General features: G+C 38.8%; 1 protein-coding gene and 1 pseudogene across 2 annotated transcripts in view; one reads left to right on the top strand and one right to left on the bottom strand.

The window, feature by feature from the left end:
• Positions 1–21,889, top strand: part of LOC144650589 (uncharacterized) — a 124,289-nt gene extending 102,400 nt beyond the window's left edge. The window contains exons 6-15 of the mRNA XM_078510299.1: positions 16,014–16,175; positions 16,579–16,736; positions 17,263–17,435; positions 17,851–18,037; positions 18,724–18,982; positions 19,353–19,648; positions 20,030–20,284; positions 20,595–20,717; positions 20,946–20,993; positions 21,284–21,889. Of these exons, the coding sequence (XP_078366425.1) occupies positions 16,014–16,175; positions 16,579–16,736; positions 17,263–17,435; positions 17,851–18,037; positions 18,724–18,982; positions 19,353–19,648; positions 20,030–20,284; positions 20,595–20,717; positions 20,946–20,993; positions 21,284–21,643 (2,021 nt within the window). The 3' untranslated portion in view covers positions 21,644–21,889. The remainder of the gene's footprint in view (positions 1–16,013; positions 16,176–16,578; positions 16,737–17,262; positions 17,436–17,850; positions 18,038–18,723; positions 18,983–19,352; positions 19,649–20,029; positions 20,285–20,594; positions 20,718–20,945; positions 20,994–21,283) is intronic.
• On the bottom strand, positions 2,390–12,503 carry LOC144650573 (metal cation symporter ZIP14-like; annotated as a pseudogene). Its single transcript, XR_013570149.1, has 8 exons — positions 12,156–12,503; positions 9,296–9,464; positions 7,995–8,165; positions 7,462–7,604; positions 6,556–6,723; positions 4,735–4,915; positions 4,275–4,462; positions 2,390–3,481 (listed from the first exon to the last, which is right to left on the bottom strand). The product of XR_013570149.1 is annotated as a metal cation symporter ZIP14-like (transcript).
• Positions 21,890–22,791: the final 902 nt, after the last annotated feature.

Below are 22,791 nucleotides of genomic sequence, written 5' to 3'. Positions count from 1 at the left end.
GAACTACTGTTTTCATTCAAAACTCCGTTCCAGTTGAAAAAAAAAAAGAAATATCGCAGACAGTGCTCGATTCAAAATCAGTAATAACTAATGACGCAGAATTTGATCATTAAGGTCGGCACACACTAGGGGACTAGTCACAGGGACTTGTTGCAGTAACTTGCCTCGGGGACAAGTCCCCTAGTGTGTACCCGTATTTTGCATCAAAATTCTAGTCGCAGGGACCACTAGTCCCACGAATCGGTCAATTTTTTTTTCCAGTACCGCTAAGGGATAAGTCCCAGCGACAAGTCCCGGCGACTTGTCCCCGCGTTGTTGTTTTGATGAAGAAAAAGAATTGTACAAAAATTATAACACACGTGTGCACGTACTGAGTCACCGAAATGCTAATTACACCTTTTGAGTAGCGTTGACCGGTGTGGCCTCATTCGACGAAATTGCTAGAAAACATTAAATCTATCCTGGAAAGAAGCCTTTGAAATATACGAAAGTCGCCAAACAAAAATACGCGAAAGTCGCCAAACAAAATTTTTTTTGAACAGAACGATAGCTTGCCCGTGCGTTGTGCATCATGTAAATTTCTTAACCGTCCTTTGCAAAACAACAACGGACACACGCAAGCAGTCTTCACAGACGGAATCCTAGAAGGCCAACAAGACCTTTGATTTAAGCAGAATGCTTAAGAAAGAGACTAAAGGAAATCAAAACACCAGACGCTCTTTTGTTAACTCTTTTTTTTGTTAACTGCAGAACGTTATTGTTACTTTTGTTGCTTCGATAAACACTAGTTCCGTCGATACTGTGTTAGAAATTGGGAAATTTACTTCCGCTTAGACCTAAGAGCATGCGCTATAAAAACCGGAAGAATTGATTGATCAATTCCAGTTTCCCAGAGTCCGTTCAGTACCGCTGACCGACGGACTCTGGGCTCGAGATTGATTGTTTACTTATCGGTGACTGCTATACTGCAATCCAATTGTGCAGCGGTATTTGCTATTTCTAATGCACCCTATTATTCCAAGGAAAGTAAAAAGCTTTAAAAAAGGCGGAGCTATTTATTTTCTATTTCTAGTGAAGCTATTTCTATTGAAGATGAGCCCAGGTTTACTCGAGAAAGTCAAAACATTTTGCGATATTAAGGGATTTTTAGAAAATTTTGGGGATATTGAGAGATTTTTTGAGAAATTTTTATGGGGAAAACTGGGAATTTCCGTATAGATTTTTAGAGCATTTTCGGGATATTTGTGTCTAGGCCCAGTTAAGTTCCTAAAGTAACGAGCCTTGTTCTTTCGGATTTAATACCCTCACTGCTACTTTGACTACAAAAACGGGTACGGTCAATGTATGTGGAGTCATTTAACTGAACCTAAGGGGAAATGTTCGGCAGGAGAGATACTGAAGATAAAACTAATTCCAAAAGAATTATGTATGGATTGTTCTTAGAGCAAATAAATTTTTGATACACTGTTGTATATCAATTATTATTAAAACTTGGCAGTGATATATTGATTGGTTAACAGGAAAGGGTACAACAAATATGGTAGCTGAAACATGTTAACGAGAACAGCCGGGGAGCTTAAATGTTGCATTTCTTGCATTTAAAATAATTATTCCACTTGCGCTTGTTGGATACGAGATCGTTATACTATAAAATGTTTTTTTTTTCTTTAAAAGTGCTGTAATGTTGTCTTGTTTTGCGAAACGTTTCCGACTGATGAAGGGGTTATTCCCGAAACGTTTCGCAAAACGAGACAACATTACAGCACTTTTTAAGAAAAAAAAAACATTTTATAGTACATGAACAAATTGTTACACAGCAAATTATTAATGAGATCGTTATAGCCAACTCTGCTCTGTGCGCCTCGTTGGCTATCTACCATCTCATATCCAACGCGCGCTCAGCTGGCCTCTTTCCGAGGGTATTTACTTTCGGGACAAAGAAGTTGTTCATTTGTCGCGAGTTTGTCGCATTCACGTTCGACTAATTGTAAGGATCGACCGACGCGATCTTTTCGTCTGAAGTGGTTGACGACTGAAGATCGTGTGTGGAACAAACGTCAATATTTGCATGAGTCAAACTAATTTGAATCAACCTAGACTGTAATTAAGTTCGACTGATAAGAAGTTTGACGTTTAATCCCAGCTTGTATGAGTCAGAGAAATAATGCTTGATGCTGTCAGTTGCGTTTTCAATTTCATGCTGCTTGCTTCGCTGTGAGTTTTTCCGCAGACGTTCACTTGCAATTGCTTTTAAATCTCTGATAGAAATCAGGAAACACTATTGCATGGTTACCAGCTGTACATCCGCATTCCTCGCGTTTGAACGATAAAACCTTTTTCGAGGTATAAGTTTATAAAATTTGAATATTTCAGAAATCAAGTTTCAGGGAAATTTTATCGTTTTTTAATATATGTTTTTATTGATTAAAAATGCAAAATACAAAGATTTCAGTGTGCTAGTGAAACTGCAATGTGCTATTGAAAAGGAAAATAAGTAAAAAAAAAACGAAAATAGCAGAAAACTTAATAAATCAGTAACAACAAGAAAACAAGTCCAAGATTTACATATACCACCATGCATAAACCCACCGAACCCAGTAACCGAGGCAAATCTTTTATTTTAAAATATCTCACTCATCTAATTTGTTATTAGATTTGTTATGTTTTATGCTAATTTGTTATGCTAATTTATCTTATTTGTTATTCTCCCTAGCAGAAAAGAGCTCAATATTATATATATGTTGAGTTCTTGCAATAAAAGCAAGTTCTGTGTTAGCACCTCATAGAATAGATATTACATAAAATTTACCCAACAATAACATATGATTGATTATAATAAAATCATCTACACTTTCAAATTGTCCAAAAATTAAGTCTGTCTCCTTCAGTGTATCAATGTAGATGCAATTATCTCTTAGCTTGGACAACACATATTTCCAGAATTCAGACGATTTTGTGCAGAGAATAATAAATACTCGATGGATTCTGCTTGCTCGATACTTAATTGATTTGTCTATGTTAGCCTGAAGTTATAGGTGGCCTCGACTCAGTCATCGTGATGTCATTACATTCCAAAATCTAACTTTTTTATCCTGTGAGAGTTTTAACATGTTCTTGTCCTGACCGTCGGAAATTAGCAGTCTTATCAACTCTTTAACCAAGTAATTTAGAGAAATGTAAAAGAAATAACTATTCATTTTCCACAACAAACATCTATATCTGGCTTCTGATATGCGTATTCAAAAGCCACAAAGATATTAATTGATGATTTTCAAGGTTAAGAGAGACTTGTAAGTTGATGATACCAGCAGGACAACCATAAGAAGATTTAATTTACAGAAATTTTCTTTTTATAAACGCCAAGTAAGGACATGAGGAGAAAGCCAAACAGCATGCCAAAATTTTGAAGAGCAAATGTCTTGAGGTTCTTGCGAATGGAAGCTTGGCCAAGTCTAGCAGACATCTCGGAAGCTTCTGCCAGCTGAAAGCACAACAAAGCAAACGTGATTAATGTTGCATCTCATATACACCTAATTGAAGAAACGTTGACCCGGTGAAAAGCATAAGCCATGAACAATATCACGGACCCAGTGGTATTCTGGGTAGACAGCTTTGGTAAGCTTATTAATGTTTCTTTGTGATAATCAAGATATTTCCTTTCTTTGAGAGCATTAAGAGCATTATTTAAGCAACCTGTGTTGTTATCATGTCCACTCTGTCGTAGACGACGATTATTTTTCCGATTTCCCAGTAAACGTTTGGGTCGCATTGTTCATGGTTTATGCTTTTCACTTGTCATTAGTGCTTGATGTAATATATCGAACACAAGAGACAGTGTTTCATTAGGATATCCAAACACCTAAAAGAGAGTTGAAAATACGAGGTGTATGGATAGCCGATGCAACACTGTCTCGAATGTTTGATATATCTTCTCGCAGTGAACTGTCTCGATCAAACCAAAAACACGAAATAAAATCGTAAAAATCTATGCTAATTAAGAACGGGTATCAAACCTTCTTCACGGTTATGATTTTCTTTGTTTTAACTTGATGAATTATTAATGAGTTTGAGAAATTATATATCTAGAATCCAACAAGTGCGAATGGAATAATAAATAAAATAATAGTTAAATTCTATTACGTCATCTTTATCATGATTCCTTTTTTTTTTTCCATGACAGAATATTTTTTTATTGAAATGTCACAAAGACCCTCTTTTTGAGGTTTGCGCGCTCACGTTAGAAAGGTCCATGCACAAAGAGAAAATAAACTCACCATGTCAACTAATGAGATGTATACAAACATTCCGCCAGCGAGTGGATAAATCCACATGACTGCCTGGGGCTTGCTACCGAGTATCAGGCCAATGACGAGTCCCAAATAACAAGCACACGCCGAGAGAAAGTTGAATGCCATTGCCATTTTGTAAGACATGCCAGCACTGAGCAAAATGGCAAAATCACCTGAAAACAATTTAAATTAAACAAATTATGTAAAGCAATGGACAACTTGCAGGTTGTTTAATTTGGCTGTCAAAGAGAGTTATCTTATTCTTACTAATTTTCGTGCCTTAGTTAAGAACAATTTTGTAATGAACTAGAATTAACAATATTGGGGGGGGGGGGGGAATTTCGTTTGGAAATCAGTTCTTTAAAAAAAGGGGGACTAAAAACGGTCTTACTAATTTTAGGTATTCTATACTTAAATACATGACTATTATTGATTTATTATTTACCAAGTTCGTGTGGCAGTTCTTCGCAGAATATTGCCAGTGAGGTGCTAATTCCAACATAGGTTGAGCTGGAATATGATGCTCCGATAGCCAAGCCATCAATAAAGTTGTGCAAGCCATCACCGACAATAATCATCCAAGCAACAGGGTTCACCTTTCTTTTTCCACTGGTCTTCACAGTGACCTGTAACAAAACAAAAAGCAACGAATGAAGTCGATCTTCTTAGTTTTTTTTTTTTTTTTAATTTTTTGTCCAAAGACCTTGATCTAAACCGAAAAATAAACAAGACGCCATCTCGGTTTTAACTCTTGTAAAGATTTTATTCACACTTGTGAAAAAAAAAAACCGACGCTTAGAACTCGAAGCCTTGCTTGAATCTTTTAGTCATACTTTCATACTTAAAGACGCCTTTCGTAATTTTTATTTCCACTTGTTCACCTTCATGAACTGTCGCCCCTACCTGAACAAAACCTACCAGTATCACCCTCCCGGGGAGAATTTGTCTTTTCTTCCATCTTTCCGAGCGTTTAAATTTCCCGCTCGTATGCTAATCGGAAACTTCGTCGAATCCCTCGTGTGTTCTGAAGCTGTTGCGCCATTGTTCAAAAATGGCCATATAGGGTCATTTTTCGCTTGCAAAACAAAGCCTATTGTTAGCAAAGTTGAAACGCATTTCTTGATACGAAAGAGACCACAACATGTGCTGCTGATGGTGGGTCCTCTCCAAATACAACAGTTTTGAAGACTCTTGTAACAACAGTTACAAGGGGAGTTCATAGGGAGGAAGACGGCTGGCGAGTTTCTGAGTTCACCACCAAAAAATTCTTTTAAAACATCGATGTAAGGTTTGACTGCTATTGCAAGTGCTCGTTGATCGGTTTCATTTCAACTATCTTGAACCGAAAATATTAACTGAGGTAGTGGAGCGTTTTGAAACCTACCACGAAGCCAAGCACACTCCTCCACACCGGGGGGAGGGGGCGCATCCCCCTACTTAAATTTCCCAAATGTCTTTTAACTTCCGAGAGCAGAAAGTGTTCACTCTGATGTCGCCTACACCATATGATCCCGCCAAGCACGATCCTGATATAACGATTTGTGTCTTAGCTCGACAAACCAATTTAATACTGCACTAAAGATACTTTCGGCACTTATTTATTTATTTATTTTATCTTTTGGGGGGGGAGGGCGGGGGCGGCTGAGCCACCTAAAAGTTTTGTTTTGGGGGGGGGAGGGTCAAGCCCCCTGCCCCCCTCCCCCTGCTCCGCCACCTACGACTAATAACTGAACTACAACGTTTACTAACAGCTATGTACATGTAGTACTATTGATTATGCTGTACGAAAGGGAATGGTAAAGGTTTTGTATTTATACACGGTCCACGTACGTATGAGAACCAAATACTGAAGAAACAAAACACTGTTAAGAACCCCAACTGGCAGGAAGCTGAAAAGTTGACTGTTTACAGAGCATGAAGGATTTGAATTTGGGATCACCGAACACAAATCCATCAAGTAGCACTGAGGAGGATTTGAACCCGAAGTCTGGCCCGATAGGGGCGTATCAATGATTTTTCATAGGAGGGGGTGTACCACTAACTGCCTTCTTCTTTTTTGCTGACTGTAAGTTGTACTTTTACCAGTTTTTGTTTGTCCTTTGGCCTTTTCTCAAGTTAAAAGTTCATTTGAAAGCCGCAGGTCATCTGGGAAGAGGGAGGGGGGTGGTGCGCACCCCCTGCACCCTCCTCATAGATCCGCCCCTGAACCACTTGACCACTCCCCTTCAACATACTTCTCCTATGAAAATTGTTATATATCAAGTACCTCGCCACATTCTGTTGGACCGCTCTTTTCCACTGATCCACTGTGAGCATCTGGGATGTCGTTTATATTATGAATCGATGAGTTGTGATGAGGCTGTGCATTGTAAAGTTGGAGCTGTACTCCAGCGATACCTGTCCCAGGCACTTCACTCTTGTCTTCTTTTTTCTCCTTAAGGAAAGAAAACAATTGCTTCTTTGTCGTCAACGATAATGTCACATGGATGAGTGAATTACTAAATTCATATTAAAGTCATTAAAATATAGTAAGATTGTTTTAATGCTAAATACCACGAGTTTCCGCGATTGCCGGGTCTTTTAGCATTATCGATCATTACCTACTGGCGAATAGCAAGGACGAGAACCAACAACAATCTCAACCCACATCATGACGCCGGGTCCGGGAATCGAACCCGGACCGCATTGGTGCGAGCGCTCTCCCATTTGAGCCATCCATGCTCCCCAAACGAACCATACTGGCAAACTTGCAATCTGATATCAGGCACTCGGGACATGTCGAAAGGGTTACGCAATTGTGTTCTAAACTCTACAGTGAAATCATTTACTCCGCTCTCGTGAGTTTTGACTTGGAAGTGTAGACCGTGGAAAAATACGTAGCTAGCGTAGACAGACATATTTTTGTTTTTAATTTGCCGTAGAAATTGTCGGAAAAATGGAAAACGACCAGACCGAGCGCCTTCAATATTGTCAGTTTTGAGTTCCAGTTACTGAAAATGCGCCTGTACGTAAAAAATTAGAGAGATTAAGCATGGCGTTTATTTTTCCCGCGAACGGCAATAATATTCAACTTCTGCCGTCTGCCGTCTGCTGTCTGCCGTTTGGCGTTCGTACGCGGAAATAAGTAGTTATAATTTCTTACGGGAAATGAGAAGCGAATTAACTGACTTACCCATTTGGGTCCATTTTCGGATACAGACTTCTCTTTGAACCTGACAATCATTTTCATGACATATTCCAGGAAAAAGAACAAATAAATTCCACCAACAATCACCAGACTTTTCCACAAATTAGCACGCCCCTCAAGCTCATATGAAGAAATAAGCTAAAATGTGGCAAGGTTTTAAACGTGGATAATATACACTTAATAACTGCTCTCGAGGGAAACAGTTAATTTTGTCTCCCGAGAATTTTAATGCTTCCCGAGGCGTGAGCTCTTACATGAAGTACTACCCTTCGCTATGCTCTGCACAGGAATATTCTCGTGACACGTGACAACGTGAAACTAGACTCAATTTCAGGTCAATTTCAGACTCGTTTCATTAAAAATAAAAACTTTCGACGTTTTGACCAATTTGTTGACCTATTTCTGTGCCCTTTAGACTAACAATGTGCATGCACGCTCTGTAATGCAAATTAATACGCCAATAAGCTATAGTTTAAAAACTGTAAAACGGCCACCCATGAGATGTCTAGAAACACTCACGTGTGGAATAAGATGAAAGAATCCGCTCCCACTCAATACACCAACAGCAAGGGACACCATAAACAAGAGAAGAATCTTGTAAAATGTTTGGTTCATAAATGGGACGACAAAGGCTCCGAGGAGAGATGCACAGCTGATGATTGTTACTGACAAGAATCCATACCCCCATGCTGAAACAGAATGTAAAATATACCATTAACCCTGCAGTGTTCCAGTGATCCGTAAAATTTCAAAAGTGACGACCTCATGAAGGCAAGGATTGAAACTGATTTCAGGTGTTTGTTAAAACGTGATAATGGCGACCCTTTAAAAATAACGACGTTCCAAAAGTGGTCTACAAATGGTAAACGCGCCATCAAATAGCGCCTTAAATGCGTGATCATGACTTGCAGTGAAATTAAGGATTAAAGGTGCATTAAGTTGTTGGTTTTGACTGTAACGGGTTTAATTAAAGTTTCTACTCAAACAATTAGACCACTCGCCTTCATTTTTTCATGAGCGATAGTCAACTCGGCTGCATGACCTTGTTGACTATTCGCTCACAGAAAACTCGGCTCGTAGTCTAATTGTTAAGTAGCGACCCCCGAAAGTTGCAACCTGCTCCGATAGTAGGATAGGAAAAAGGCGGCCAATCCGAAAGCAAAGAGGGTTGTTTCTTCGGTACATTACAGTAACTGTTCACCGGCTGTCATCATATTTGCTTGATTAACTTGCATAATACAGTAAAAGCCCACGTAAAAGAACCTAACATTTAAGAGCCTGTTTGATTAAACTTTTTATTTTAAACCCCATGTCGATAAGAACCTGTTTAGTCTAAAATTCTAAATAGGTTCTTATCAGTACAAAAATATGGCACAGTTGAAAATGCAAAGGAAAATATAAGTCTAGACAAGCATGCTAGTACTTTGGGAAGATATATTTACTATATGCTTATCATCTAAACTGTATTCTAGGTAATTATTTAATACTTAACAATTATTCGCCGAGAGAAAGAAATCAACCGAATTCTTAAAAGAAAAAAAAAGAACAAATTATGCTTGTCTCTAGGGAATTTTGGAAAAAAATGTGAGAACATGGCGAGAACTTGAGAAATTCCGGCGGAAATTTTCAAGTTGTCTGAATTCATTTCGACCCTTTCCATCTATGGCCAGAGACACTCGTCGACAGTTTTAGTACACTAGATGGTAATTTATAACGAACCTGGACCATTATTTAAAAGGTTTCCGTTAACACTGAAATGTTTCTTAGATTTCCAAGTTTACAAGATCCCCATGATACTTCCCCTTTAACAAATTCTCACCTCGAGTTGCACTTTGCTTTACGTCTTCATTCTTTTCGTCAGCTTCAATCAAACAAGCTTTACTTTCAATTTGCTGCACCATAGCTGGACATATCTTTTCAAATTTTTCTGGATTTAATCCACTTGAGCCAACAGAGAAGGATTCAAATATTACTTTGGCTGAATAACACTGCAACAAATCAGTCAAAATATTAAGGTTAAGACTTGGATGGTCTTTTATGGTACACTTCTCAGGCCTGTAGGCTGGGGGGGGGGGGAGGTTCTCGGGGTTCAGAAACAGCTGTCCGTGGTTGCCACTCCACGGGTAATAGGCTGTGCGCATGCGTACAGGTCCTGGCCAGACCGTGGAGATGTGTTGTGTGACCATTGCATTCAGTTGTTTATTTTTGATATTTTTTTTATATGTCGTCACACATGCATCCCTATTAATTGAGGCGATAAAGTCCCAGCCACAGCTTTCATAAATTATGGTTCTATATAATACTATATGGGGCTGAGGTTTAAGCAACCTTCGGGTTCGCCTCTGGAGTAAACAGCGGGGTCTATAATCTTATGTGAGACCCTTACGCCTGGCTATGCCGTGGTGATGAGTCGTAACAAGGACGAAACAGCTGTCCATGGCTGCCACTCCACGGGAAATAGGCTGTGCGCGTACAGGTCCTGGCCAGACCGTGGAGATGTGTCGTGTGACCATTGCATTCAGTGGTTTAACTCGGGATTCGGAAGAGCCCCCTACTGCCTGTAAAGGTCCGGTCCGCGGAATGATAAACCGTATATGGTCCGCTTGCTTGTCTCAGATCGCCAGACATTTTGTCGAACGCTTGTGTAAACAACACATAGGCAAATTTCTTTCAATGCGTTTTTTTTATAACTTTTCTGGAATGAATTTTATCGCCTTTCAATAAGCTTTCACTAATAGTTTCTTGGTGGCTTGCCTTGAGAGGCAGAGGGTTTTTTTTTCTTTTCACGAAATATTCACTGTTCTTTTTAGCTTTCCGAGTCGGTGGTTGGAAAAGTGGCGAAGGACTCGTTTTCAACAAGTATAAATTTATTGTAATTGATTTTGTCGCACGGTTTGAAAAATGCATATTCTACGGTTCTATATTATTTTTATGCGATTCAGGCTATTCAGGATACGAGAATGCAAGAATCATTCCAAAAAGGCTACAAATTGTTAGAATATTTAATAATTCCGTAATTTCGGATGATTTCTGATTTTTTGCTTTTGTTACCTTGTTCGTTGCTTTCGGTCACTCTCATATCGAACGGCTTCTTTGATAATGTTTAATTAATATTTATCTAAAGAATTCCTCCTTGGCGACTTTGTGTCGCACCCCCGCTGAACTTTAACTAAATTCCCCAATTATTTAATCAAAGTAGCCAGAGCTGATCTTAAATGAAAGTTTACTGATATGATATCTGCTTATTTTAATTTCGTATCAATGGGATAAAATGTCAAACTAATGTAGTCTTTTAAAAATTTTAAAAGTTAACTGCAGCCCTTCATGGGCCCCGCGGCGAACCCGATCTGAAAGATGAATTTGTTTACCGTATAAAGGAGCGAGTGTTATGCAAATACAAAAACGAATGTACATTAAAGCTCGTAACTCAACAAATAAGGATATATTTTTGCCGTAAATCTATTCATAGTAAGAGTTCAATAACCTTGACATGTTCTTTAAGATGGTGGCAAACGAGAGCACATTGTTGCGACAAACCGGGAAACATTTGTTGCGGCCACAAAATGTGTATGACAAAAATCAGAAACATTTTTTGTGTCTCGGATTCAAATTTTGTGTCTGCGACAAATGTTGCTGGTGCGGGCAAACGGGGAAACACTTTGTGTCCGCAACATTATGTCCTGGCCTGCCACCACCTTTAGGGCTCAACTTTAGACGAACAAAATGCGCAAGTGTTTGATATTATCTACTCTCCAAGCAACCCCGCACCGCGTCGTAATTATGAAAACTTTGAATAAAAGAGCCGTCCTTTGGAAAAGAAATGCTTCCTTGGTGGCATAAAGTTGTCCGTGACTACCAAGTCATTTTTTTTTTAATTATTTACGCTCTTGTCGTGCTGTCATTGTTTTTCTTTCCAGAACTTATAGCGTCTTGAATTTCAGTTTCTTCAATCCCTCCCTTCTTTTCAAGTTTTCGCCTTTCAATTAAAATAAAATTGGTTAATCTTCACAGCACTGCTTTCGAATAAGACTTACGATTCATTTTGAGTTCGGGAGATCTGATCCGATTCCAAAAGCTTTATGCCGCATATCCCGTTAAACACTGATGCGCATTGCTTTGAACAGCTTTACGAACGCCTCATATCCATTCTAAGAAAACGAAAAAAGCTTTGCGGTCCTTTGCATTTCTTGGCTCATTTTTGACGGGTGCCAGAGATACTATGCTTATTGGTTTAAGCACTGCTTTACACACACCCAGCAGTTCAAATGATTGCAAGGAAAAATTAAAAATCCGCAGCTCCAACAGGACCTGCGCTCTGAAACGGTAAAAAAAAAAGACCACCAAAGGAGTAAAAAGCTGCGATCCTAAAATCCTGATCCAAAGATTGATACGTAAACTTAACGCTCATGATTCCCAGGAAATGGATCTCATATTGTTATTCTTTGCACAGGATCCTTGCAAGACAGACCCTCCACTGGCTGATTAAATTAATTTTTAAAAGAAATAAACTGTAAAACTATGGTGTATTCAACGCATGAAGGAATGAAATGAGTAGCAATTCAGTTAGAATCTTTCAATAAAATAATTATTTCAACGAGGCAATAATCAAAGCGTAACAAATGTACGCGCATACGAAGGTCATAATGTTTACTCACGAAGCGCATATAACTCGCCCCTACCTTTGACTCGCCACCATCGCTGGTCTGTACGTTTGAAGATGAACCGATTTCAAGTTCCTTAAGGAAGCAGGCTGAATTGTTTTGTGTTCATGGAATTGTTTGAGCCAAATTCGTCAAAAATGCTGTTGACGAACGTCTCTGGCGCGGATACATTCACGCTTCGAACATAATGCGGAACAACGTGACCTTCTATTGACTGAATAAACGCAGAAACCAAAACCAAAGCTAAAACCTGGTAAGTAGGCTTAGCTGATCTCATTTTGGTTTTTGTTTTTTTTTCACTGAAGGCCGCAAAGAGCTACTAAAGTGGTAACACAACAAAAAAGCGAAGTGCTAACACAAAACGCACTAATCATTCTGTTAGATCGGCGGTAACTGTAAATGAGTTTTGTGTAGCGTGATTATTAAAATAAGTTTGCGATAGCTGAGACAATTCTCGCACGCTAATTGGTCAATAGCTTTGGTTTGTGATAGTTTATAAAAAAAACTGTGATACAACGCGTGTTCTGATTGGTCTTAGCCTATGTACTATTGTACTGGTAAACCCCGCTTTTTTTCCGCTTCCTCAATGCAACTACGCGTGAGGACGAGAATTGCTTAACTTCAGGTTAATGTCTTATTTTGGTCTATCAGATGATTAAGATCTGATTCTCATAATATAATGCAAACAATGCTAGTGTTATCTGTCATCCGTACATAACAGATATCCTGGGATATACGTAGTTTGCGAAGATTCGTCCAAAGTCTTGTAACGCGCTGCATAATAACACTTTCTTTCTGCAAAATGTGCTTTGTTGACAAATTGTTGAATAATAAAGCAATTATCCTTCTTGGATTGGTCTCTATCATGTCTCTGCCGCATTAAGTTTTCTACGCAGTTCGATCAGCCTTGCAGTTTCACGTTTCATGTTTTTTATTTGTTGGCTGATTAGGTCTTTCGAAGATCCTGCGTACACTAGCAGCATTTTGATCGCAGCCCAGTGCAGTTTATTCGTTTAATCTTGCGGAATATCGTCTGATTTTAGTATCAGGCAATATTCCGGGGGGGGGGGGGTGTCATTTTTAACTACCAATTGGTGAAAAAAAAAAAATGAAAACTAAAAGGGCATATAAATCTGAAAATTGAAATCAGTGCCAACAAATAAAGAATGTCCACATGCTTAATGCTTCGTATGGTTTTCATGATATTCGCATTATTATAAAACTTATAGCGTAATAATTAACAATTTGTTTCTCTTTAGCTGCTCGGAGGTGAATTTGCTAATCTCCGCGTTAACTAAACAGCGCGCGCGAAAAGCACTATTCACTTGTGTGGTATATACTAAACACCTATATTTTCAGACTTTCTTCAGTAGCGTTTCATGCTTACCCGTATACGGTAATTCTATACTTAGGATTATAATAGCCTGCGTAGCAGGCGTCTGTGTAGTTTTTAGCGCGCGAAAAAGAGTGCGCGATCGGAAACGAAACATTTTATTGGGATGGCCAAACCAACTAAGAAAAATAAATTAGAGAACCTCTTAATTTATTTCTTTTTAGTCTCTGTAACTCAGCCTAATACAAGGAATGAGGGCATTTTTGTCTTGTTTTCGCACTTAATTTCTTAAGTCTGTTCCATGCTTTAGAATCACAAATATGTCACGAATCGCTCATGACGCTGCATTTTTTTTATTACACAGACTTTCTTTGTTTTATGATTACGTACGGCGCAATCAATGTTTATCTTTCAGTTTCTGCATAAAAAGGGAAACCCCCAGGACATGTGCGATTTCTTAGAATATTAACTTCGGGATTCCCCGTAAACATATTTCGGTTTCGAGGTAGACTGCGATATTTAACAACAGCTCAACAATCTTCCCACGAAAGAGGGACGTCGTTTCGTTCAGGTGAGCATCTTCGCTTCAGTTTATTATTACCGTGAGCAGATGTAATGCAATAACTTGTTAGGTAAATGTTACAGATTGCGTTATCTACATTAATTCGATTCCCTTTGAAGCATTCACAAAAGCTTCGTACTTGATTTGCACATTTATACTGTTGATCATCCAAGCTAGTGTCGATGATTGCCAATTCAGCTTCAAGCTTAACTCTCGGAAAGTGTTGTTGTTGTATGAGAAATTGAATCTAACCATACAATGTACACTAACTTTTAAAATTGAACAGAATAGTGTTGTGAACGAAATACAGATGAAGACTCGATGAAGATTGAAGCTTTATTTCGGAATAGCCTTAATTTACATGTTACGGATCGCTAGCCGCTAGGTCATATTTCCGAGAATCACACACACGAAAAAAGTGTATTAGTCGAGTGTTAAACTAGAACCCAAGAACATCTGAATCTATCTTCTAAAATTTCGGTCTGCAGCCGAAACCAAAACACATGAAAATCTTTCACCAACCAGCTGCTGGTTCCCCGTGTCACACAACGGCGGAATTACGTTACTTTCCATTTCAAGTTAACCGAACAAAGCAGAATCGCTTCTTACCGTAACTTTGTTTCAAACTTAAGGATAAAAAAAAACATTACACATTATTTTTTAGTTGATGATGAGATTTTTTTCTACAAAAGGTCTCGTTTAAACCCATTCAATAAGTAAGACGCAAAATAACCACTTCCGGTATTTTCAGTTTCCATTACAAATACTGTTGTAGGGTCTTGTATTGCGGCGATATATTATTGTGTTTCTGCAGAATATTTATGTATTGCACTAAATAAGTCCGTTGCAAGGTTTTCTAGGTCAAGGTCTCACCAGTCTGGATCTCTCACAAGGGGTTTGTCCCAGAAGAAGGAGTTGAGTAATAACCAAACAATTCACCGATCATGTTTTCACGCTTCTGATATTGAAAACGTTCAGATCAAACATTCAAGATCGCTTAAAAAAGACTGAATTGTCAACGATGGAAGCTTCCAAAAGTTGGCAACGAGGGAAAAATTATGTCTATATATTCCAGGAAAAAACATTGTGGGACAAAAGGGATGAAACTGAAACTGAAATGAAAATTTGTAAGCCGTATAAAATGTATTCATCGAAACCGCATTGCCCCTGATGTCAGGCCACACGCTATAAAACTTCAGGCTCAACAAAAATGCTAAATTAAGTAAACTTTAGATTTTTTGACCCTGGATCAAGTAAAATTTAGATTTTTTGACGCTGGATCAAGTAAAATTTAGATTTTTTGTGTGTTTTACGCGAGAAAACTAAAAAAAATGTGTGTAAGTTGGGATGGGATAGGCAGAAGCTTAAGGAATGTCACAGCTAGTATATACAGTAAAAACCCGCGTATAAGAACACCTATTTTGGCGGTTCAGGCTGATTTGGTTCTTATATAAAGGGTTATAATCTGCCAAATCAGCCTGTAAGTGTTCTTAAGTGTTCTTAAAAAAAGTTTCTTAAAATAAGGAACATACTAGGCTACCAATAGATGAAATCAATATATATGCACACAATTGTATTTTAATTTTAATAAAATTGATAAATCAAGGCAATACTGTACTGTAATTGGGGTGGAACTATTATGTGTGCAATGAAAAGTAGTGTTGATCTTTGATATTTTTCCATATAAGAACAACTTTCATTTTTCAGGCTGAATGTGTTCTTATATAAATGGTACTTTATTTCCTAAAATCAGGCCTGGGTGTTCTTAATCGACTTGTTCTTATACGCGGGTTTTTACTGTAGCACTTCATCGCGCATGAACTAGGCGAAGTGCGGAGTATTTCACGGTAGTGAAATGGCTGCATGACCGTAATATTATTCAAAAGATAAAAATGTCATTGTTTGCTTGCACCAATAAGGCCTCCATACCATATTATCATATTATTTCAAACGACATCAGTTTTATAATCTGATCAAGCAGAAAACATGGCTGACAGAAGAAATGGCAACATGGCAATTCCGCTCTGCCTACCTAATAACTGTCAATGGAATGCAGCGACAGGGGAATATATTAAAACAGGAGAAAGTCGCTCGTCACTTTATGTAGTTGATGAAGCCCTTCAAAAACTTCGAATGGTCAGAGGTGAGCCTTTTACCATTGTAATTATTTCTAGGTTTGTGGAAAAGCGGAGGCACGATGGCTAAATGGCTAGCGAGCTGGACTCCGGATCTAGCAGTTCGGGTTCAAGCCCCGCCCGGCGCCAATGTGTTGTGTTCTTGGACAAGACATGTGAGATTACTCTTATAGTGCCTCCCTCAAACCAAATGTATAACTAGGTACCTGCAAGTTAATGCTGGGGGTAAACCTGCGATGGGCTAACATTCTATCCAAGGGGAAATAGAAATACACCTAGTCACTTAATGCTTTGGAAACCGGGACAAGCTCCGGTGGTATGAGCCACTTGGCTTGACGAACCTGACATGAAGTATTTCTTCAAAATTAAAATTTTAATTCACGTTATTATTCGTTTTTCTGTGTTCTCTAGGTCCGGTGTGTGTAGTGTCTATTGCTGGATCATACAGGAAGGGAAAGTCTTACGTTTTAAGCGAGGCGTTTGAACAACAAGACGTTTTCCCTCTTGGACATCATTTTGACCCGGAAACCATGGGAATTTGGATGTGGGTGGTGCCACAAAAAATTCGGGTGAGGGTTGTAAAGATGTAAGTGTTTAAGGATTTGAAGGAAACCTGATGTCTTTGGAAGCGAAGATGTAGATTTTAACAACGATGGAAAAGTTGGAGGTTGCATTTCAAAAAGCATTTCGAAAATAATTGTTCTTAGAAAAAAAAAGTTTTTGTTTGTGCATGTGTGATTGACGGAAAACCAGAGGGTTAACAAGAGCAAAAAAAGAAATGTGCTGGACCAGACTTTCACACAGGATTTTCTAGGGAGAGAAAAATTCAGTGTAAAGGAAACGTGAGATCATCAGCGGAAACATGAATAAGAACTTGGAACAAGTACGAAGAGCGCCGGGTTGGTGATGAGGGAGAAAACTTCTTTCTGCCCGTCTCTCCTCGCGCCCCCACTGTTCTTCATTTTCCCAAATATCCCAGTTAAAACAAGCGATCGAGTGGGAAAGGTGGATACGCGGAGAGGCAATCCAGTCTCTTTTTTACCGGGCCACTTATAGGTGGCTGGCGACTCAATAATTTAAAAATTTATTTCCCAGGACTCGAATGGTCAGGAGTGTACTGTGATTTTACTGGACTCAGAGGGTATTGATGCCGTCAGAGGAGAGGGCTTAGATGATAATCAAATCTTCACACTCACTGTTTTGCTGGCCTCTGTGTTAATTTACAACTCAGCTGGAGTTCCCACCAGACATGACCTTAATGGATTGGAGTATCCTTTAATTAACAAGTTTAACTGATGTTATGTTGTTGCTAGGAAAGGTTGTGGTGCACTTCTAGTTCTACTTTCGTGTCGTATTTTAAATAACAAGGGTACTTTTGAATCAATACAAGGAAGTATCCGAACCATTTTCTAATTAGAAAGTAATCGCTTCGGTTCAGTAACTTGACGATTTCCCGCCAAGGGGGCACTTCAGGGCCGTAGTCCTGAAGGGGAAATGTAAATACCTAAGAAGAGAATTTGACCATGGGCATTGCCGCAGTTATATTTTTTTCTGGCTAGGGAAAATTATGCATATGAATTTCGAGAATTTCCTGCAAATTTTCGAAGGAACATTACTTGAAAAAATTCTTCAATATATGATATGGAAAAAAGTAACAAATTTAATTTCTTAACGACTTGACAGTTTTATTGTAAAGTTATCTCAGCGAATTAAACTTCGTTCGGGCAATGGAGGAGCGAGCATGCGAGGTCGACAAGAAGACACAGAGTTCTTCCATAAAACCTTTCCATTCTTTATCTGGCTCCTCAGGGATGTAACTCAATCCATTCCACCTGACTGCAAGGACATCAAGGAGTACTTCTTGACAAGGGTACGTTCAAAATTCAATTACATCTCAAATTTTTCTGTTGTTGTTCTTGTTTTGCTGTTGCTGTTGCTCTTGTTGTTGACTTTGAGGTTACCTTTTGTTCTTGGGGTGGTAAATATTGCGTTTGTTTATCTCAGTTATTGTGTTGTTGTTGTTGTTGTGTACTGTTTGTTGCTATTCTGCGCAGATACGACTGACCACTTTAGGAAAGGTATATAAAAAAACAAGAAACCGAAGAGGTCATATGAAAATACTTAGCTTATGTTAAGTTTGAACTTGCTTGGATCAGGAATGGCCAAATTAAAAAATTGAGAGGAAAACCTATACAATGGCTTAATTATTTCCCTCAGTGGAATGTTTTTGTTTTCAGAAGCTATTTCAGCTCGAACTGAACAGAAGCCCATAAACAATACGAAATGTCCTGAGTTTTTAATTCTATTTTTTTCAGTCGACTATAAACCATAATAGCTCTTCGCTCCATCTTTTCAATTTATATGAGTGGAAACCGTGTGCTAATGCGCTTCACGAATCAAACATACATATCATTTAGCACATTCAAAAGCATTCATATATTTGCAATAGTCTGTTCGAGGCTTTTGAGAATTGACCGTATGTGGAGCTTAGCTGTGTTAACAAGTCAGTTTCCGTAACAGAGGCCAAGAATAATGATCTTGTCTTTTCTACTGCAGGTGTTCAAAGATCAAGGTTCGTCTCGTGTGGATCAGAATCAGGAAGTAGCTGAAAGTATTTTACGTTTCTTTCCTGGCTTCCACGCCTTCAAACTACCTCCACCCACAGTTAATGAAGAAGTGTTGAAAAACATCAACAGGAACAGAAGCCAGATCAACCCTGAATTTCTCTCTGGGATAGAACAGTTCAAGAAATTACTGAGAAGCACGCTGGTTCCTAAACACAGCTTCAACGATGGAGAAATAGTCACTGGTGAAGGTAGATAACATAACACTGCATATTATAATTATGTTTATAGAAAAAAATTCGTGTTCTCGATCGGGGAAGACTCTTTTCACGTTAGGTGGCATAAGACGAATAACATAGACATCTACTTTGTCGTGAAAGTGGTTATAAAAAATGGCAAAAGCAGTGCAACAAAAAGCTATATAAAACCTATATTGTCCTGTGAAAATTTATACTTTATAATTGCCAAACGGTGCAGAAGCGGGTCTTGGTGGGAGAATGTTGACTACGGTCAGTATCGTTTAAACTAGCTAATCAAATTGATGGATTTGTTAACATCCAGACCCCATAAAGTCACGATAATTTAAGAAAAGCACATCACAAGTAAAATACTAATTTACAGGCCTGGCTGCACTGGTTCAACTGTACGTGGAAGCTATCAACACTCCTGGTGTGATTCCAAATATTCAGTCAGCTTGGGAAACATTTGTGGTAACAAAGTGTTCTGAAGCTGCACACGCCGCGCTCAAGGCTTATGACGTCATCATGACGTCAAGGCTATCAGGTCAGCTGCCTTGTGATAACGAGGAAATTCGAAAGAGTCACGAGGCTGCTCTTGAGCAAGGTATTGCTCAGTTGGAGGCTGAGACATTCGGGATATCTACTATCACAACTGAGAAGTATCTGAGAGAACTGACGGTAAGGAGGTTTGATCAAAACATAAATATTCACTACCGAACATACAATAACTTTCCGGATAAAGGTATGGCAAATTGACTGCATCCAGTAATAGAATTCAGTAATCCATAACGAGAATCCTGCACAATTTTCTATCAAAAACATTAACGAAAAAAAAATCTTGAAGCAGCTTCCAATCAGCTTTAATCTGTGCCGTGCCAAAGGACAATTGAAAATGCTTGGTTTTTTATCAAGTTGCAGTAAACTAACCACTGATCGAGTTAGATTGAGCTAATGTTTTGAATTTAAATTTTTAGCCTTCCGTCCTCTGCTCTTACACTTGTTTTGATGAATCCTTCTAAACGTTTCTGCAATTGTTTTATTTTGAATTTTTCATTTCAGGAAGCTTGTGACAAAAAGTTGGTTTCATGGCAGAGTGAAAATGGAAGGTTAACACGAGAGTCGTGTACTCATCTCCTGAAACAGCTCAAGAACGAACACTTGGACCCAGTTCTTGCTCGACTTCACGGAGGGGAAGGCGCCAAAGTTATGTTTGAAGACATTGTAGCAGGATACAACAGAATTGAACAGGACTACAAAGCTCGTGCCACCGGCGCTAAAGATGTTTGTGCTGCTGTGTTCTTTGAATTTCATCCGGTAAATAAAGGTTTAAAAGTTATAAGTAGGAAAACGAGAACACAGATATTAACTATACCCGTTAAGGTCATTTCGGGTTAAGAAAAATGCCCTGAGAATTGTTTTACGAAGGCAGGTCCCACGACCATTTGCGAAATACTTGCGACAATCTCGTAAGAAACAGAATCTGCTGTCAGGCAACTTTGAGAAAAGAGAAAGAGCAAAATAACTCATTTATTTTCCATGTACACATAAACCCATCAAGTTAAAAAATCTCCACGAGGTGTTAGTTCACTGACAGCTGAGCTTCCTCTTTCCTCGGTTAACCTAGGAATTCATGAAAGAAATGCAGCAATACCTGGGTGTTCTGCGGCAGTTGAAGGATTTCGACGAAAATCTGAGTCGAGAAATTGCAGCCAAAGCCTATCAAGAGCAAGAAAGGATCAAACTTGAGGTGTGAATATTAAACTTTATTACACGCAAAAAAGGATACTGGCAATCAAGCCATCGTATATTTAGCAACACTCTCCGCGTTGTATGCAGTTTTTCTGCCATAATGTGCGGCGTACAACTCCGACAAATTGTTCAGTCTTACGCCAAAATTCGGCGTTGGCGCAGACAGTAACAAAATATCCATAATAATGATATAATAATTAAATATTAATTGATTTCTGTTTTTCAGGAGGAATACGCTCGCCTACAACAGGAAAATCGCGAGCGGCATATGGAAGTAAGGCATTATACAGTAGTGACATAATGATATAGTCAAAGCTTATCCTTGCCTTTTCGTTGACAGATACCAATACCAAGGTTATGAGATTATAGAACCCCATTATTTTTAGTACAGTAGTGACGTAATCCTCAGTTTTCCTGCTAGTGATGCAATCATAGATTCTTTTAAAGAACCCCATCCACGACTTTTCTCAACAGCTTTGGTGTCGGAAGCCTCATAAGATGATGGTTTTATTGCCACTCACTAAAACAAACATTTCCCTAAGTTATTATTGTCTCTCAAAACAGATGGAAATGCTACAAACAAAACAGGCAGAGGAAACAAAGATACTCCGTGAACAGATGCAAGCGGAGGCAAAGGCTCAACGAGATCAAATGGATAACATGATGAAGGCGAGCATGAAGCAGGCTGAAGAGGACAGACGAGCCTTTATGCAAGAAAATCAGGCATTAAACGAACGACTTGTGCAAATGCAGAAATCAAACGAAGGAATGCAGCAAATGGTGGAGAGTTTGAAACAACAACTGCAGCAGAACCAGAATAGACAGCATGAGGTTAAAAAGCCAGGATTCTTTGATAGAGCGCTGCAAGTGATACCCGCTTTAGCGGGAGTCGCTGCTGCCATACCAAAGTGTAGCGTTATGTAAGCCCTATTTAATCGTCCATCGACGAAAAAAAATTAAATTAGTTTAGCTGCATTATAACTTCTCCCTCACTGATATATCAAGTGATTTGTAACGATTTTATCAAGTAAACTGCATATTAATGACTATGAGTAGTCATCCTGCTCGCCTTTGATTCTAAAGTTACTCACTCAATTAATACTGTAGTATTACTGACGTGTGATTGTAAACTTAATGGAGTTGATTAAATGCTATAAAGACACTTAAAAATTGTTGTTGGATTATCTTCCTATAACCCACGTACAGTCAACGCTTTTTAAGAAACCTACCAGTGGTATGAACATCGTGCACTGATCTGTTCTTGAGCAAGACACTTGACCCTCACACTGGCTCTTTTTGTGATATGTGTGCTCCGGCACACCTTGCAAAAGCCCTCTGGTAGCATTTACATTACCAGATAAGTTTTTACCAAGAATCCGCAAGGGAGGCGTAAGAGGGTTCGTCCCGGGAACAGCTAGAGACGTTCTCTCGACGCAAATTAAAGATCAAGTCCCTAGATGCACAGACCAGAAAGCCGTGGAGGGAGACTGTTTATGGCCTATGCTCCTGGGAAGAAGTGAGGAGCGAACACACGCGGGTTGAGGAAAAGGAGCATCTGCAGTAGAAGGTCTCCTGGCAGCCTCAAAACAATCCAATTTTATTACGAAACACCAGCGTGACCAAATCATTTGGAAAATTTCAACCACGCTAACCCTTACCAGCCTCGCCCCTTAACAGTTTCAACTGTTACTCGTGTTAACCTTCCTAATCGCCCTTGCCCTTCTCATATCCCAGAACTCTTATATTTGGTTTAGTTTTTTAAACACCAGATTGAGTTTTATTTTTTTTTATCGTCTCATTTTCATATCCAATCTGAAACAAAGGAAAATAAAAATCAAACTGGTATGCATAAGAAGCTAGAAGCTTCAATGCTTCAAGGAATGTAAAAAAATGAAAATGTTGTTTTTTAGTGGTCATCCACTTTGCTTCAATTTTTTTAGTTTCAGGCATGCCACTTTAACAAAAGAAAACAAATATTTTAAATGAACATAACATAGTTAAAAATCCCAACTAGCAGGAGGCAGACCAGTTGACTACATACAAAGTGTGAACGAGGATCTGAGCTCGGGACG

This window comes from Oculina patagonica, chromosome 4 (genome assembly GCF_052425735.1).
Source record: "Oculina patagonica isolate OP01 chromosome 4, crgOcupat, whole genome shotgun sequence".
In the NCBI taxonomy this organism is placed as follows: Eukaryota; Metazoa; Cnidaria; class Anthozoa; order Scleractinia; family Oculinidae; genus Oculina; species Oculina patagonica.
The sequence above is the reverse complement of the archived record's forward strand: the minus strand, read 5'-3'. Positions and strand labels throughout refer to the sequence as shown.